Raw genomic sequence first — 18,445 nt, 5'->3', positions numbered from 1 at the left:
TTGTGACACACCTGATGTACCTCAGCGTATGAGATAGAAAAATATACATTTATGCAAAGATAAGTGTGCAGGCCAAACACACGTGCGTGCATTGTTTTTAAACCACATGTGTTGTTATTAAAACTAAAACCATGATAGTGGTTGTCCTGCTAGAGAAAACTGACTGCAAAACTGCGTTTAAACACAGTTTGGAACGCAACAACTCACTGACTCAAACTTGTCCCTGTTGAAAAAAACAGAATTTGCTGGGTTAGGTATGTTTTGATGCTGGTTTGACCATCTTAAACCAGCTATGGACGAGCACATGACCAGCTTAAACCAGCATCAAAACATACCAAACCAGCATATGCTGTTTTTTTCAACGGGGTGTTGGTTTTAAAACACTAGTGAAGGGTGTGTTTCATATATAATCTATCAGGACCTGTTCAAAATTGTAAACAAAACAAGAACAAGATACAGCTTCAAAACAGCTCCGAGTTCTTATTTTCACTTTATTTGTAAATGCATCTGATGAATATCAAGAAAATATATAATATTTATATATATATATATATTGAATTGTTATTATGTACATTGGTTTACATTTTACAGGGGACATTTATACAATCAAAGACGCAAGATACGTCAGTACAAGAATATCTAGGACTCTCTGATCCATCATTTTGTACAAAGTCTGTTCATACAGTATACATACATTCAGTGGCCATAAGCACCTGTTTAACGAGAAGTTCATGTCGACAGTAAGGAATGCATCATTACGCAGCCTCTGCCTTCCTGTCCGTTTGTTAGTCTGTACGTGAACGAAGGTCATGAACCTGAACGGGGCGCATTGAGCGCGCAGGCCATCAGCATAATAATCAACATGGATGGGTTGAGTGTATTCGTAATGTGGTTTGGATTGGTGGGGCTATGAACCATGAAATCAATCATCTGTTGTTTCTCATGTGAGATGAATTAAGAGCACAACAAAAGCATGTTTGAAGTTTAAAAACAAAGAAAACAGACTATGGGATATTGTATGTACTCAAAAGCACAGTTCTCCCAAAAATAAAAAACTTTGTAATCATTTATTCGCCCTCATGTCATTTAAAGCCTATATATGACTTTCAATATGTGGAACACATTTTGTGTCTATACAATGGTGGTCAAAGGGGTCCAAAGTTGTTTGTTTACCAGCGTTCATGAAAATATCTTCTTTTGTGCTCGGCAGAAGAATAAAGTATTACAGGTTTGGAATGACATGAAAGTGAATAAATGATCAAAGAATTTTCATTTTAGGCTGAACTATCCCTATAAGGTACTGTATGTATTTAGGTCAAACAGGCACAAACAGCAGAAAAACATCCACTTTTATAGCAAACGTGGAGAAATGTGTTGGACACTATACTTCATTTAAAGGGATTGGAACCCATCCTAGTCCTGTGTTGAACTGCGAGAGGACTGAATGCTTCTAATCTCTTCTGATCCAAGATCAAGTTTCCCGACCACAACGATTACCATGTCATGATAATTATAAGCCGCAGTCAGAAACCCATATAGTTCCTGTTGTACAGGAACCATATACTGCGTTTTATATATGTGGATGCATCTATATGTGCCTGTTGTGCCTGTACAAAGAGCAAATGTAAATCAATGAATCACCTGAGGCACTCTGGGTAAGATGTTTCCATTTCGGCTGTTGTTTAGGCAAAACAGACTGCATAGACCAGATTGCACATTCAAGGATGTAAATCCTTATACAACACATAATAAGACGTTTCGTTAAATCGTTATCGGCACCCCACTAGTAACTACACGCATTCCTGTAGCAAACATGTGGTCAACATGCCATATCAGCACTCAAGCTGTGTCCATGACTACAGTTCCCATGAAGAACGTCCCCATTGAACTCCAGATGGATCCCAGACTACATTTCCCAAGCGTGAGGATTTGACCTGCATGCGTCCCCTACTGTATGTGGAAGCTTGCGGCTGAGGTCGGTTAGCACCTTGCAATTCCAGTTTCTATCAAGCATGCTTGCCTCACCGGGATGATTTGGCAGATGGTGAAGTAGTCCGGAGGGTAAAGATTTTTCGAGGCAGGTAAGCAGGTGAGAATTGAGAGTTATTCAGTACTTGATTGAACAAGGGTGAAGATTGTGTATTGACCTATCTTAGATATCAACGGCAACTGATTTAGATCATGTAATTTTTCAGGTCATGATACAAAAAGGAAATGTGTTGCATTGCTGTTAAAAATATTGTCTAACCACAAACACCTTGGCCCCAGCTGCAAACATCTAGATAACACGAAGGCCCAGAAGGTATCTTGTTCTTAGAAGTCTTTGATGATGCAACCAATGAAATGAAAAAATAAAAAGGAGAACAAAAAAACATTTGAAATATTTCAAATAATTTCAATACTGATCAGAAAGCCAGTTCCCTTACAACAAATGTGCGTGTTTTGACTTTTGTTGGTTCGCTCTATGGTCTCACCGAGAGGCGTTTCACAGCTTGCAAGCACACAACAGAAAGTCAACATAAAAAGCCTCTTTATGTTTGCCGATAGCTTATAATGGCACAATCCTACCAATGATCAGTAGTTCGAATGAACCCGAGGTTTTTTGTTTTTGGTTAGAGGAGCTAAACACTTGTTACGTAGGGGAAAAAACGGCGACATCATCGCAATACAAGGAATGTTGATGATTGGCAAATGCATCAACAATTCATACCTCCAAGTACAAAAACATACTCTGAACGTTGCAAAATTTGTTCTCGATAGAAAACGTTCACGGACGCTACAAAAATACAATCTACGAAGCACAATCAGTGAGGCCGACGAGTCAAGTAACAGTTTTGAGTACAAACTCTTCTTCAGTTCATTGAGCCTCACTTAATAAATTATCACAGTACCACAAATGAATCGGTCTCTCTCTCTCTCTCTCTCTCTCTCTCTTGTTCTATCTCTCTCTCCGTGGTGGGGGGTTGTGTGGGGTCAGTGTGTAGTTCGCGCTGTCCTGTTGCTTCGTGGAAAGCGATGGACTTTGATGTGTTTGGACAGGTGATCGCTGCGGGCAAATTTCTTCTCGCACACGGGACACTGGTAGGGCTTAACTCCAGAATGAGACCGGCGGTGTCGCGACAGCTCGTCCGACCGGGAGAATCTGTAACAGGAATGCAGAGATATCAATGATTATATAATGGTCCCGTTCAATTTGGGGCTTGCTCAGTCGAGCATAAGGGAACAATTTTCTTTGGAACAACGTGAATTGTACAAATAACACTGACTTTTGTGCCTGGCTTTTTGATTTATGGATGTAGTTAAATATGGAATAGGGTCTAAATGCTTCAGTTACACTACAAAATAAAAGTCCCCATTACAAATTCTTGGGCTTATTGTACACACTTATCCCATTTTTTCCAGCTAAAGAAAAATAAATACCTACTTCTTTCCTGAAGAAAAGTCAAAACATGTACAACATTTTTCCTCCTTGAATATATCCTGTATCACATTTAACTGGATTGAATACTCGATAATAAGCCACGCAGATCAGAAACGCGTACATTTGTCCATTCGCAATATTCAATCCTACTGCGCTTTTGAAACAGCAATCATAGCTTGTAAATCCTATTTGTGTAATCGAAGGAAAGATTGAAAATTGAAAGTTACTGAGTAACCGAAAAACCATTAAAGCATGGAGAGAAATCTCTTTCACGGCCTTTGAGTCTCATAGGCTGACACGGTGAGCATGCAATGTCAATTAAACATGTCAAACAATCGTTCAGTGTCTTCAACACCAAATGGAGCTTGGTGCACATCTAATGAGCAGCTATATTTAACTCGGGGCTTAACCCGGTGCTCGAGTTCCATGAGAAGATTTACACCACATTGACAATTGCTAATGTTTTCTGTGAGCAACTATCCCGCTTAGAAAGTTAAACCAAAAACCGGAACGCATGGATGTTTTTTTTTAGAAAAATATGGAAGCATTTTTCTTAATTCAATTGACAGCTCTCTCTGAGTCAGAAAAGTTATGCCATACATACGGCACGGACCAGAGTAATGGAGACTTTTGGGAAATCTGTAATAATTACGTGTCTGGAATAAAAATAACTGTCAACTTTTCAATACCAGCAATACACACATTACGGAATAATAACTCTGAACGCATGCACTTTTGTTTAAAATGAGAAAAGCAGGAGATCGAGCGCTGGCTTAACCCTTAGGCCAAAGTATGAAACCGTAGTATCTGTTTCTAATGTTCCAGAAACATGTGTAGAGTGTTTGCAAAGCCATAAAAACCAGTCTCTCTCCCGCTTGGCATTTCTTACAGCTTTCCAACAAGCTAAGACAGGAAACGTATGCAATTGTTGCAACGCTAACGTTAATATCTAAGGTTTAAGTTGGATCCAAAAATAAACCCCCTAAAGCAACTACATGACTGACAAATCTCAAACTCAAAAGAAAGGACGCCACCATAACAACCCAAGCACTACAGTTTAAGTGTTATGGTAAGAAAATCCACGTTTGGCGTATTAACTCAAAGTATTTGACATTCTGAAATACCGCATCAGTTAATGCGTTGGTATGTGAGTAAAGATGGCTTTCAAGTACAGTAGGTTGGGAATGGACGGTAGTGGGGTAATTGTTGCCCTATGGGGTAGGATGGGACGTGGCGCTCGTCCTAGTTAAGACGTCAGAGCTCACAAACTGAGCTGTTCCAGCATGCTCCGCTACGCATGCGAAACCGTCACAGATATTTGTGCACACATCACATTGGTCATAGGCAATTGTTGCTTTGCATACAGTGTAACTACACTAAAATACCATCAACTCGTAAATTCTTTCCACTCTGCAAATCTGTGTTTTCGGTTTCAAAACCTAATGGAAACATGAGTCACAGGAAAGCGTTTTGGTTCACTCTGCTACATGCACATGTTGATACTGTCAACAGTGTCAGTTGAATTACAGCATGCTGTGTTTTTCCTACAGGTATTATCCACAATGAACCTTTTGTGTGCGGGCTAGTACTGTACATACAGTAGCTGGTGCGTTTCCTGGTGTTTGAACCTTCTGAATGTCCGTGCTTGAGAATGGCAAAAGAATGCGAGCGGGAAATATTTTAAGGTTGCACAGGAATCTTGGTGCTGAGCCCATGGTGTGTTTTTCCAATCCAGCGTGCATTTATGTCTAAGAAAACTTTCAATCTGAGCACGAGCGAGGGTTCGCGTGTATTTGTGTCACTTGGACAATTTTATTTGCGGAGCACCAAAGGAATGCTAAAAATGCTGGCGAAGCGTCGCCGTTGCCAGATTTGAGGTATTTTTCTTTTGTTGCCTTTCCTGCATCCATTTCCTGACTCAATCAGACTGTAGTGCAGAAAACACACAAAAAAACACAACTGCTATACAGAAGCGAGGCTAACCAAGGTCACTGATAAACAGACCACTCAACCAATCGAGTCTTATCATATTTCATCAATCAGGCCTTTCACCACACTGCTGACTTTCCATTTAAATAATTGGGTAATCTTGGAGAGCCAGAAATGAATCTAGATGAATCAGGGGATCATTGGATTATCTCAGATAAATACTTTGAATTTGGGAATGTAGTTTAATCTGGGACAATATCTTAGATGACCGAAGAATGTCCAAATACAAGATCCATAACACCAAACACACCCTCATTGTGTTTCCTTTGTATTTTCACTAGGCAGAGAACCAATACCCTACACTGCAAAGTTCTTAAAACCAATTCTTACAACTAAGTCAATATGATTACCAACAACTATCCTATTGACAACCATCGCGGGGTTTATCTGTCCTGTCAATCCTGACCTCACCATGAGCCCGGGTGCACTTTACACTGTATTCAGGCCCTATACAGAGGGACCCAAGATGAACATAGACAAAAGGTCAACAAATTAAGCAGTGAACAGGCCAAAGTCCGCCTCTTCAAAGACTTCATCTTATCACCAAACAGCAGATAACACTTGACAAAATGTGAATTAGATTTACTCATTACAAAGAATATTCATGTAGTATCTTTTTGAATTACAAAGTCATTCGATACAAATCCAGGATGTAGGCTGATCTTTTTCAATACTTCAAATGCCAGGATTAACATTAACAAGCAAATCTTAATATTTAGCTGGTGTCCATATAAGAGCCCTGTCTGAAGTTCATTCACGGATAGTAAACCAAGATAAAGATGTAGCCGACCTTGTTTTTGCAGTGACTACAACTTGAAGTGACAATTTTATACAAACACAGATACCCTGAAAGCTTTTTCAAAAGTTTCAAGAACATAACAGACAACTGGAAGTGATTTTTTTATCATATTTTGCCTGCCTCACCCGTCCAAAATCCATGTTATCGAAGGCTTACACTGCAAAAATGAATTTCTTACTAAGCATTTTTGTCTTGTTTTCTAGCACAAATATCTAAAAGTTCTTAAATCAAGATACATTTACATGACAAGGAAAGCGACCTAATACATTTATTCTTGTTTTATAAAAAAATAAATAAGAATCAAGTAAATTTATGTATAATACAAGCAAAAAACCTGCCAATGGGGTAAGAAAAATAAAAGTTTTAAACAAACTTACTGCATTCTTATTTATTTTCTCATATTTTCTTTAAAAAATATATGAAAGAAACTTCTTTTCAAAAAGACTTAAATATCTTAGGTCATTTTCATTGTCATGTAAATCTATCTTGACTTAAGAACTAAAATACTACATACAACAAGTACACAAATCTTCCTTTTAGCTATTTCTGTCCTAAATTTAGAGCAATGTGTGGAATTCTGCTAAAGAGATGGTGCTATTACAGCAAGTTGAGACTTTTATTGACAGATTGACACATGATCAGTCTTGACTATATATGGAATATAAATATTACATGGTCTTTTGCTCATGTGGATTTTCTGTGGACTTGGTTATAAGTTGTACCCTCAAAACTCACCTCCATCCACAGCCAGGCCAAGTGCAAGCAAACGGTTTCTCTCCCGTGTGTCTCCTCAAGTGGGCCTTCAGGTGGCTGCTCTTGGTGTACATCTTGGCACAGCCAGGAAAAGTGCACTTGTGCATTTTAATAAGATCAGCTACCGAGCTTTTCTGGAATTTGTGACCGCCGACCATGAGTCCCGCGCCCTGGCCGTCTCCTGTTCCGTTCTCCCCAAGGCCCATGGGCTTGGCAGCGATGGGAACCGGGGCGATGCGGACGAACTTTGAGGAAGAGCTGTTGAGGCTGGCTTGGGGGATCATCTGAGGAACCAGGGCGAAGGTTTGACCCTGGATGTTCACGAGGAGCTGGGTTATTTTGATGTCCGAAGCAGGTTGTGGTGTCGACGGGGCGGTTTTAGGGTTCAGTTCCTGCTTAACCTGAACGGGCTGAAGCTGTAGAATCACAGGCATGCCGGGACTCTCCATCCCCACGTCCGTCCCAGATGAATCCTCCTTTCTCAGCGCACTTTGAGGATTCGTGGAGGTCGCTAGTGAGGATTGTGCACTTTTGGGCTCGTAGTTGGCTGTGACTACGTCACTTGAGACAGGCACGGTTTGGTCTAAGCTTTGGGCCCATGTTTCCGACGCATCTCCTTGGGTGTTAGCACTGTTCACCAACCCCTCACCGGTTTTCTCCTTAAAGGCTACAACTTCCATATTCTCCTCCAAGAACTCCTCGATCTCCTCCAGCGTGGGCTGAAACAGCAGCCCTGCGTGGTCCTCCAGTTCTCCAGGGAAAACTGGAAACTCAAAGTACTCCTCTTTGGCGGTGCGGTCACGTCGCGACTCCCACGACAGACCCATGGGAAGGACAGGAGGGACCATGGGAGACATTGTGGTCGAGGAGATTTGGCTCAAAGTGGACTGAGAGTGGAGGAAGTCGAGAAGGCCATCTTGACTTTCTCCGCTCGAGCTGCTCCCACAACTGGAGCCAAGGACCTGAGACTCAGGGCTGGAGCAGGAACATGGGCTGGATGAGTCACTCAGGTTGTCCTCTGAGAATGGAGATGGAAGCATATGATACACACCGTCGTCTGTCACCATATCCGACAGGTTGTGGGTTGGCGGCAAAGTGTACGAAAAAAAAGTCTCTTCATCAAGCAGCAAGTGATCCACCATTCCTGGCTACTGCCTGTCCGAAGCGTGAATGATTCAGGGTTTTCTTCGTCTTTGAAAAAGAAAATATTATTTAACATAAATTGGGATTGGCAATAAATAGGAAACGACACAGATGCTCTACATTTAAAGTGCATAACAGTAATCACCCCCTACTAATGATTATCTAACTAAAGTAATCTTGAGATCAGCTTCCTCCTAAAGTGTTCAATGATGCTGAATACAACTATGGCTCTCTTCTTGCCCACAAGAGTTTGGTGCTACGTTTTAGAAAGCGGCCCTGTAGCAAACCATTAGGCTAACAACTACCTCTGCCTGACGCTGGGAACAATTTACTGTAATGGCTGCATATATTAAAAGTACAGTAAGGATGTCTTTCTAAACCGCTATTTAAACAAGATAGCATTGTGAGCTCAAAACAAGTCTTGGAATACTGTGTGTGATTGGAAACAGACGGTAAATGGAAACCAAGACTCCAGCCAAAAAAGCTCATGAAGTGACTCTCTGTTTAATCAATATACTATGATCAGTAACTTAGTGTTTTAGCATTTTTGAAAGGTTTAACTGTTGCATAAATATAAATGGTTTTGTCGCTGGTTTAGTGAGAAAGCCCAACTCAAGACATTAAAAAAGTAACATTGTTTATTTAAATGAATTAAAAAACGTCAGAAGTCATTAAGACATTCTTTGCATAACTCCAGTGACCAATACAATACAGAGCTTTTACATAAACTTATTTAATAAAAAATGGAAATAATAAGTGTATGCGAAAATATTGAAACAAATATATACTTTTCTAATTCATTGAGTATTGACATAGGAAAGGAGAACGACCTTCTGTATAGAGAGGTGCTGTAACTATTCATTGACTCATTTTAAATGATTCATTTGAATCCAATTCAATATTTGCAAGACTTCTTTAATGCAGTTCATACATTCAACAGTCATACACTTTGTGTAAATCTCTGTGTATTTGAATTATATATGTGAAAAAAGTTTGCATTATATACTTGAGATATAAACTAGAGGTCTAAGTCTATAGTCTAGATCACTCATTAGACGGTCTGATGTAATGGTTTATTAATCAGATTTGAAAATGTTGATCTGCTTTTGATCTTTGATCGCCGAGTTGACTTTAGCGCCCCCTGTCTGCTGCCGAATGACCGACAATAACCCTGACTTGAGTGTCAACACCAGCATGTGTCCACTGGAAACTCGGGAGACATATTGTTTGTCAAACCACGAGACACTTCAAATATCACTTTCAACCTCCCGTTTTTTTTTTACTTTGGAAAAAAGTGTGACTTTACAATAGCGTTCACGTTGCAGTTTAAATAAACACAACAGCTTAGAAAGTAATGTAAAAGTCGTCAGATTTTTTATTACTAATAATATTTTTAAGTAACGTGTGAAATATACACACTACAAGTTCCGTTTTTAAAACTTAAAGCACGCAACAACGATACGCTACAAAGTGAGTTTATAAACTTTACTTTAAGACACGTGACATTTGAAATAGTCCGCTTATCTTTGCACGTTTAAAGATTAGCTATAAGTGATCATACATAATTGTAGCATATAAATGATAAAATATACAATTATACCTATGTTTCATGACAAAAATACCTATTTTAAAAACTACGTTTTACACGAACTGCCCCGCGCGTCAGCGCAAATACTTGCACGCAAATCCCCACGCAGAACTCCTCGAGGCTTAAACTAATTAAAGCATTGAAAAAGCATGCAAACTCACCCTTTTAAATGACTCGTATTAATCCTCGATCTTTACAGCTCTAATACGATCCGTTTCTCTTTTCTGTCGAATACTTCATTTGTGGTTATATGTGTCCTTGAGACGCACAGCTCTCATGGTAGATCATGCTCTTGGAGTCTCTGTAGTATTATGCTGCTGTCACACGATCGCAGTCTTGTGGGCTATAAAAGAGTAGATGTGCAGAAGGCAGCTGAAGGCTCGTCTGCTCGACACACAAGGATTGGTGGAGTAGACGAAGGCAGTTCTCTTTTCCTCTGTCGTCATTGAACCTGCAGCCAGAACAACTACAGAATAACTCTGTCAACAGACGCGCTTTAACTTCCATGCTGAAGAGCAACTAATGGTTTCCATTACAAATACCAATATGAAGCATTACAAAATTCATGTTTGTGTGTTTTGAGTCTTATTCCAGTATGACTGAATGGCGTTCTCTTGGTTACACATAATAATATACATCATATCTCACAATTAGAAGCCAACACATTACCACTAGAGACAGTTTTAATACAATTCCTATTATAACCATTACAAACATTTTTGTGGTACTTTCTATTGTTTTATTCAGCAGTTTTGTCTGACACGAGTATCAGCGTATCTGGACAAAAATGAGCATATAAAGTGCATCTGAAGTCAAAGTTTGATTAATAATGTTGAATCTGATCTTTTATATTCACTCTAATGGCAGCTTATCACAAATCGCTTTACTATGAACAGATAAAACACAAAAGATTTAAGAGTTGAATGTGGAATTAAAGTGCTGCCCTCAGAAAGACGCATCAAATATTTACACATCGCATTTTAGTGCGATAACATGTTAATGCCTGCTACGTCCTGCACAAAAAATATTGTCATGCCCTGGTTTAACCTTTAACCATAACTTAAAGGTATGGGAGGAGAGAAAGGCGTTGAGCCAGTTTTCTTCCAGGGTGTGACCAAAGCTCAATAAGCAAGAAAATAAAATAAAAATAGGAGACGATATTCACGTTTTAAGGTTTAAAACATTGAACTAATGCTGCTAGTCAAGTGAACATGTGCATTTCATTATTTTACACAATATACAAACAGCTAAGGAAAATAGAAAAAATAAATATATATGATATATTTATTATTATATTTAATATATAGGAGAGGTATAAGCTATATTAATACGTACTGTATACAGGAGAGGCATCTTGGCAATTGCTCACACACTAGGTGTTGTTGTTTTCCACTTGCAGCACGATGAAGTCACACACTGTATTTTTAGTTGGAGGATCAGACCAGTCTTAGCTCACTTAATGCTTACTGGATGAAAATTTGCTTGGTTTTTACAGGAATATGGTTTACCAGAAGCTCTAAAGGCTCTAGAGGAAACGTTTCTAAACTTGTAGTGTGGTAAATGGGGGAAGTTTTGGTGCCAGTGGCCGATCAGGTAAACACTGATTTGTCCGTTGAAAAGAGGTAACCCATGTCTGCTGAGGACAATGGATTAAGGAGGATCTATTGACAGAAATGCAACATAATATACATAACTATGCCTTGAGAGGTGTATAAAGACCTTACACAATGAAGCGTTATGTTTTTATTACCTTAGAATGAGCTTTTTCTATCTACATACATAGGCCTACCGCGGGCCCCCCACATGGAATTCGCCATGTTGTTTCTAGAGTAGCCCAAAACGGACAAACTGCTCTACAGATCGTGTTTCGTAAATACGTCATCTCCTTCGGCAAAGAAGTGAAAATGTAACAACGTCTTTGTCCTGTGTCAGGCACAGTAGTGCTACGAAAGGGAGGGGTGAGCGGTGGAGTTGGTTGTAATTCGTAACCTCGCCGCTAGATGCCGCTAAATTTTAGAATTTAAAATTCTTCAGAGTCAAAAATGGGTCATCTCACAAAGCTGTGTATGAAGATTACAGCATATTTCTCTTTCTATAAAATATGATATTATCAGGTACGATCAGACTAAAAGTCAATCCCCAAGTTTAGCTTTAGTGACAGGAATACATGCACATGTAAAACAGTGCAGGCATTTTTTTTGCTACACCAGATAGGACAAGATGAATGTAAGTGGAAAAGGTCCAATGATCAAACAAAACTATTTACACTATAACTTCCACTAAGACTACATAACGTATTATGTAACATGTTTTCTGTATGCTAATGCTCAACTTCCTCTCGTTTACTATGTGTATTAAGCCGCTAAGTGTGCCTCTGTGTCTGATTCAGAGGATTACCGTACAGCCTTTCACCCACTTCCAATGACAGCAGAGCAGATTGTGTCTGTATATCCAGCAGATAAGATATTAATCACATAGTATCAGTAATAAAGAAACCTGCATGCTTTTATTTTTTTGAAATAAAAAAGGAAATTCTTTTGAATCATCATGCAGCTTTTATCCACACAACTGCAGTCTATCGCAACCACCCCATGTGTTAACTCAGTCCTCTGGTCCAAGCGGACAGGGTTGGGACGATTCTAGGGGCCCGCGATCAGTCCTCACACAATGCTGTGTGCTTCTTCGAAATTCTGAGTGTGTAAACATTCATTTGTACAGGAGCACACAATAGAAATACAAAGGGCTAAGGCTTTCGCCACAGTTCACTGTAGGCCACTCTTACTCTCTCCTGGGAGAGATTAAAACTCTGTCTTACTTTTCTCAGTATGTTTACCCCAGAAAAACAACACACACCCTGAGTTCAAGGGGCACTCGTACTCTGATTGTCCTCAAGGTCATTGTATGGTCAACAAGTAGACTTAGACTGAATGGAAACCGCTGTTTTCCCTCTCTGGTCAAGGTTCAAAGCATGGATACGCAGAGGGTCCGTGTTGTTTTCGTCTCAGAGAGAAGCTTATCAATCACTGTAGACACATGATATTTATTATGATCATACTGTATATCTACATGCATTAACAAAATAAACATAGTTGATAACATAGGCCTACATGTATATTTTAAGACCATTACGTATTGTTTAATAGGATTAACTTTGAATATTGAATATATTTAAAAATGTATAAAAATATTAATTTGATTTTATTGATATTTTAGTACTATTGGCGTTTTTATTAATATGGCGTTATAAATATTAATTTATAATAATAATCATCATCATCATCATTATTATTTAAAGGAGACATCAGATGAAAACCCCACTTTTTCTGTGTTTAAGTGCTATAATCGGGTCCCCGGTGCATCTAGCAACCCAGAAAACGTGAAAAATAAGAACCCAGCAAGTTTGTTTTGCTGTGCCTTTCCCTGCAAGCATGTGAGAAATCGAGCCGTTCAGATTTCGCTCCGATTGTGACGTCCAAAGGGGATTTGATTATAATGTTACCGCCCCTTAATCTACACAGTTCCACCCACCGCGCTCCGCCATTGTTGTTTTCACAAGCAACAGCGGTGTACGTGACGCCATGGCTAAAGTTCGTGGACAACATGCAATGTAGTCGCTGCACATAGTCCAAACCTAGGAAAAGACAGGAGTGGATTTATTTTATTTTTAGTGGAAATCCAGCAGAAACCATAAGTCAAAACCTGCTTGTTTGCGTGAATCACTTCAAACCGGAGTGCTTTTTCAACCTGGGACAGTACAAGCAGGATTAGCTTCAAAGTTGTTCCTCAAGAGGGATCGAGACCGACTGAACGAGACAAAACTGCCGATGTAAGTAATATTTATCAACAGTCTGAATTGACGTAAATGTACCGTATATATAGGAGGATAACGTTAGCATATGATAGCGAAGGGAGCTAAATCAGTCACGGGCTAAATAGAACATTCAAAGCCAGTGTTAAACTTACTGTATATAAGTGCAGATGGACACTTGGAGTTTAGCTGTATGAATGTTAATACATTATGTGCGTTAATATGTTTAGCTGCGGCAAGCTGTTTGTTTTGCTAATGAACAGGGGCGAACACTGGGTTAGTTTCGTTTTAAACGTCTCAAATCATTCGTGCTTAGGCTGAAAAATCTGTCACAGCAAACTAGCTCTCACATTGTGTGTGTAACGTTATAACTTGTCAATGACAAGCGCTAAAAACCATGTAATTCCGCTGAGATCTGCAGTGGATTCTGTGGATTTTAGGTAAGCATACACGCACAACGTAAGCGCATTAGGATGCGCTGTTTGCTGTGACTTATTTTTTTGTCTCCGGACGAATGATTTGAGATGTTTAAGACGAAACTAACCGCAGAGGAATTCAGGAAATATCATTTAGCTAAACCATTGCCATGGCAGTACTCCACGTGTGTTGTGTTGACACGCCGGACAGAAGGGGGGTGGGGTTCGCTGTAACTCATTATCAGTTAAAGAGACATGCACTAAAACAGGTTGCTGTGAGCATAGCTGTTTTTGACGAGGCAAGAAGGGTTTTGTTTACACAGCCATTGAGTGTTTTTGAGCAAAATATGTTCCAGACATTTCATGAAGACCCTAATAAAACATACCAACTTGTTGAAAGTGCTCGTCTGAGGAGACCTTAAATAATGAAATACAAAATTGTGCAAAGCACTATAGAAGTTAAGCTGAATTTAATATTTGAAAAAACGGCAGCAACAGAAACCTTAATGAAAGAAGAACTTGTTTAGTCTATGAACGCTATGTCGGCAGATAAAGGCTTATTTTTTCACAAGCACTGTCAACAGAACATCGACTTTTACTTCTTTATGGTGGTTAAATTCTTCTGTCAATCACCTCTAGAAACCTTTGAACTGTCAACCTGTCATCTTTTCAAACCTCTTTTACGTCAGATGTGCCATACGAACAACAAAAACAAGCTGACAATTTAAACATTCTTATCTCTAACACCTGACACCTTTGTTACTGTACATCTACTGACAAACACATTTCTATTCTTATCAAATTGTTCATATTTTTATCTCTGTTGTCAATTGTCCATAAACAATCAAGTGTAATTAAAAAAGGAACAATTTGCTGGGTGGCACTGGGAGTCCAAAAGGTGCTTATTATCATGTAAATGTCAGCAGTAGGGTGTCATTATGAATGAAGGTAATATCCAGGTGGTTGAATTCTGGGTCAAAATAAAGTATTTAAGTTCTTTACATACCTTTAAATACCCACAACCTGGACATGTTAATTTCCTCCCCTATAGTGACACCCACTGTACTGCAGGTTAAGAGGATTTTAAGTGTCAGGACAGATGTGCTTGAAATGCTGAATGAGTCTGAATTAGTGCTGAATATAATAAAAATAAATAAAAAGGCAAATAAAGTCAGTCAAAATGTAATGAAGATATTGAAAGTGAGTAATCACCTCCAAAGTACATACTGTCATGAGTAATGGGCGACAGACTCAATTGCGGGGGGAAAAAATCAGAAATTTATTGATAACACACAGCAAAGTACAGTAACTGGAGACACCACCAGGCCTACGGAGGTTGGCGAGGAGAGGCTCGACCCGCCAGACACCGGAACCCCTTGGACCGGAGAGAACGGGAACCAGGGAAGTCCTGGTGCGGGGAGAATTCTCGACCCGACGAAACACAGCGTGTGAGATTCTAAAAGTCCGATCCCTTCCGGGAATAATCCACAGGTGGAAGGCTGAGGCTTAATGGTGGTGAGAGTGCGAGTCCGGGACGCCAACGGGTACTGAGGGATGGACAGAAGAGTCACAAGAGAGAGCAAAATCCAAAGAGGAGCGTAACCGCGACTAAATTAGGCTAAACCGGGAGAAGACTAAGACTGTAGTGAACTAGGGGAAAATTAACAATATCTATGACTAAGACTAAGACAAAGTACCACAATAGCGGTACCGCAAGGCATAACTAGAGAAATGACCCAAAAGGTTGCACGGGAGTCAAAGTTGACTAGAGGCAATGATCGGACACAAGACAGGAGGTCGCGAGGGATTAAATAGAGAAACCTAAAGGAGCTACAGGTGAATGGGATGAGAGTAATAATAAACCAATGGCCAAGACAACCTACAGGTGAACAGAGTGAGGAGGTGAGGAGAAACCGGTGATGGGGAAAGCCTGACGGGGAGACACGAGGGTGGGGAAAATGACGTAGACACCGAGCACATGGCAAACTGTCAAAAGCAATGGGCACATGTGCTCGACAGAAAACAACACACACCCGTGCCAGAAAGAGCCAAGACGTGACCGGGATCACGACAACATACACAGACCGTTAACATCAACAATTTCTATCAATAAAGTACTCCTGTAACATACAGTAACCGGCAGTGCACGATGCAAGCAATAAAAGGTTTGATTAAAAGGGCATGCACAGAAAGGCCCATTGGGGATAAAAACATTTCCAAAATGCCCCAAAAAAGTCTGCAAACTTGTATATTCCAAGCTAAGATGATGAAGCTTCAGCAGGGTTCGTAAAGACTGCAGGTTGACGGGGACGCCCTTCGCGAGACGCCTCTCATACACAGCCAGGGTGAACTAGTAAACTAACCTGTTTTCATATCAGCATGCTGATGACACGAGGGGGGAGCTCACCTCATGTTACTGAGCTCTACAGCTGAATATTTTAATATTCATTTCAGACATCCTGTTGTTAGACGCTTCACAATTTCACCTTGTCCTGACTCACGCTGGGTGTAGTGATTGGTTAAGATGCTCTTGAAATAAATGTGAATTCAATTCATTCCCCATTACACAGATTACACAGAACATACTGAACGTCATACATCGCTGTCCTATAGTCTTATGCAAACCTTGCTAATTCATAACCTTGTAAGTCCAAAACCTATACTTTTCAAGAAACGGGAAAAACACTGTCTTTTTAAACAAGTAAACATGATGTGTTGTCAAAATTGACATTGTGGCTTTTTGTACTGTATTGTCAGGAACAATTTTGCATGATATAACCAAAATCAAATTCGAAGCGAATGTGGCGCGTATGTTTTCTGTTCATCACGACCTCATCTGAGACAGTAAAAGCATTGCATTATATTTTCTTACAGGTTCTAAAGTTCATTAGCTATGTGGACACTCAGGTCATATGTTATAAAAGCTAATGTTTTATGCACAGGCTATTTTAAGATAGTATTGGCTATATGTCAAGACTAAGACGTTCTTCTTCACAAACACATAAAACATTTTCTTTTATATAGTGTTTGTTGAGCAGAGAAAACGCTGGACATATTCAAACAACTAGTTCGTTATTTACCTTTGCGTTCCAAACTAAAGGAGACAGCCCAAAATTCATTCACTTCATTCATAATAGACCACTTTCCAAGATGTAAACACTGTCGGTTTCAGTTCTCACATCAATAATTCATTGAAACTTAAAGATACCCGTTCAATATTTGATTTGGTTAAATGTTCTGTTAGTTGGATTTTTTCCATTTTTGTGTAGCGTTAAAAAAATGAAACCGGAAGTTCTTCTGGACCGGCAGATCAGCGTTGTTTACGTTTTCCGAGGTGGTGGTATTGGCAGAGACTGCTTCTAATGTTTTGGGTCACACTATTGAATATCTTGGAGGCGTTATATTAAAGACCAACCAAGACAGCACATGTAGTCAAATATTTATCACAAGCTTGCACCATTTGATGCTTAAGGTGCCAAAACAACAACAATTTGTTGAGATAAAGATGATTTGTTTTCACCAGATTATTTATAAATGTGACAGAAGCACCACTAACTCCGCAGACCTTCTTGGTGTGTTTGCGTCTCCGCTGACGTTAAACAACATCTTCAAACAAACGGTTGCATAAAAGCTGTTGGAGATGAGGTAAGTGGAAACATGCAGGCAATCTATCGCTGTTTTCACTAACAGGGAACACACTTCACCAGAAGCTAAGTACACACGTCTCCCTCAGAGCCTCTGTTGATATTTGTCCAGTTTCTCTGAGCTAAGACCACGTCTGACCTACTACCACATTCTGACAAAACGGGTTTTGTTCGAGTCTCCTTAGAAGCCTTTCCAAAATGTTCCATTTTCAACACGTTCGCCTTATTTCTTTCCGCTCCCTCGTAAAAGCAGGCGAAGCATCACGGCTCTGAATGACGGTGTCCTGCTGTTACTTTTCCAGGGAAAATAAATAAGTTTAGAATATATAAACGCCCGAAAGCCATCAGCACGCAGGAAACTCGGTGGCGTGTCAAATCAATCTCACCGGAGATGTTACCAAGCCTAATGAAACTTCAATCCACAAACAACTTTGATTTCTGAATCTACATAAAATGGGACTGAATTAACCAACTTGATGTTTGTATTTAGCGTGACTTCATTGCAAAGTGTTCATGGTTTTTTTTTACTGACGTTCTCTAATCGGTTTTTCTGTGTTTTCCTCAAAGCCAGTTTTGTTACCGGTAATGGGAAACAGAGAGTGGAAAACCACTAGTTTGGTCCGCAGTGGTAAAAAACAATATTTCTTCTGTGTTTGCTTCCTCCTTTGGGCCCGGGAGACAATGTTCCTCAGGAGCACAGGCGCCTCCTGCGTTACGAGGGGTCGTTTAACCAGACTTCATGTTTATGAGCAAGATCTGGTGCCCTCAAAACATGGAACATCACCTATTGCGCACCCTACATGTGTCAAAGGCTGCTACGCAAACATGTTTGTGTGAACTCTACGATGATAAACGACATCCTCTCTCATCCATGAGCATCCAGT

General features: G+C 39.8%; 1 protein-coding gene across 1 annotated transcript; it reads right to left on the bottom strand.

The window, feature by feature from the left end:
- Positions 1–477: 477 nt before the first annotated feature.
- klf15 (Kruppel like factor 15) lies at positions 478–10,100 on the bottom strand. The gene is made up of 3 exons (XM_057320140.1): positions 9,855–10,100; positions 6,945–8,153; positions 478–3,142 (listed from the first exon to the last, which is right to left on the bottom strand). The coding sequence occupies exons 2-3, from the start codon at positions 8,102–8,104 to the stop codon at positions 2,974–2,976; spliced, it is 1,329 nt and encodes a 442-aa protein (XP_057176123.1). The 5' UTR covers positions 8,105–8,153; positions 9,855–10,100; the 3' UTR covers positions 478–2,973.
- Between the last annotated feature and the right edge of the window lie 8,345 nt (positions 10,101–18,445).

Source organism: Triplophysa rosa, linkage group LG21 (genome assembly GCF_024868665.1).
Source record: "Triplophysa rosa linkage group LG21, Trosa_1v2, whole genome shotgun sequence".
Taxonomy (NCBI): domain Eukaryota; kingdom Metazoa; phylum Chordata; class Actinopteri; order Cypriniformes; family Nemacheilidae; genus Triplophysa; species Triplophysa rosa.
This window is presented reverse-complemented; position numbering and strand designations above follow the sequence as displayed.

What these genes read in the sequence shown, in the direction of transcription:
- klf15 (XM_057320140.1), bottom strand. Translation starts at nt 8,104, where the DNA reads ATGGTGGATCACTTGCTGCTTGATGAAGAGACTTTTTTTTCGTACACT. An exon ending in TGGCCTGGCTGTGGATGGAG is followed by an intron (nt 3,143 to 6,944) that starts GTGAGTTTTGAG and finishes TTCCTGTTACAG; the next exon opens with ATTCTCCCGGTCGGACGAGC.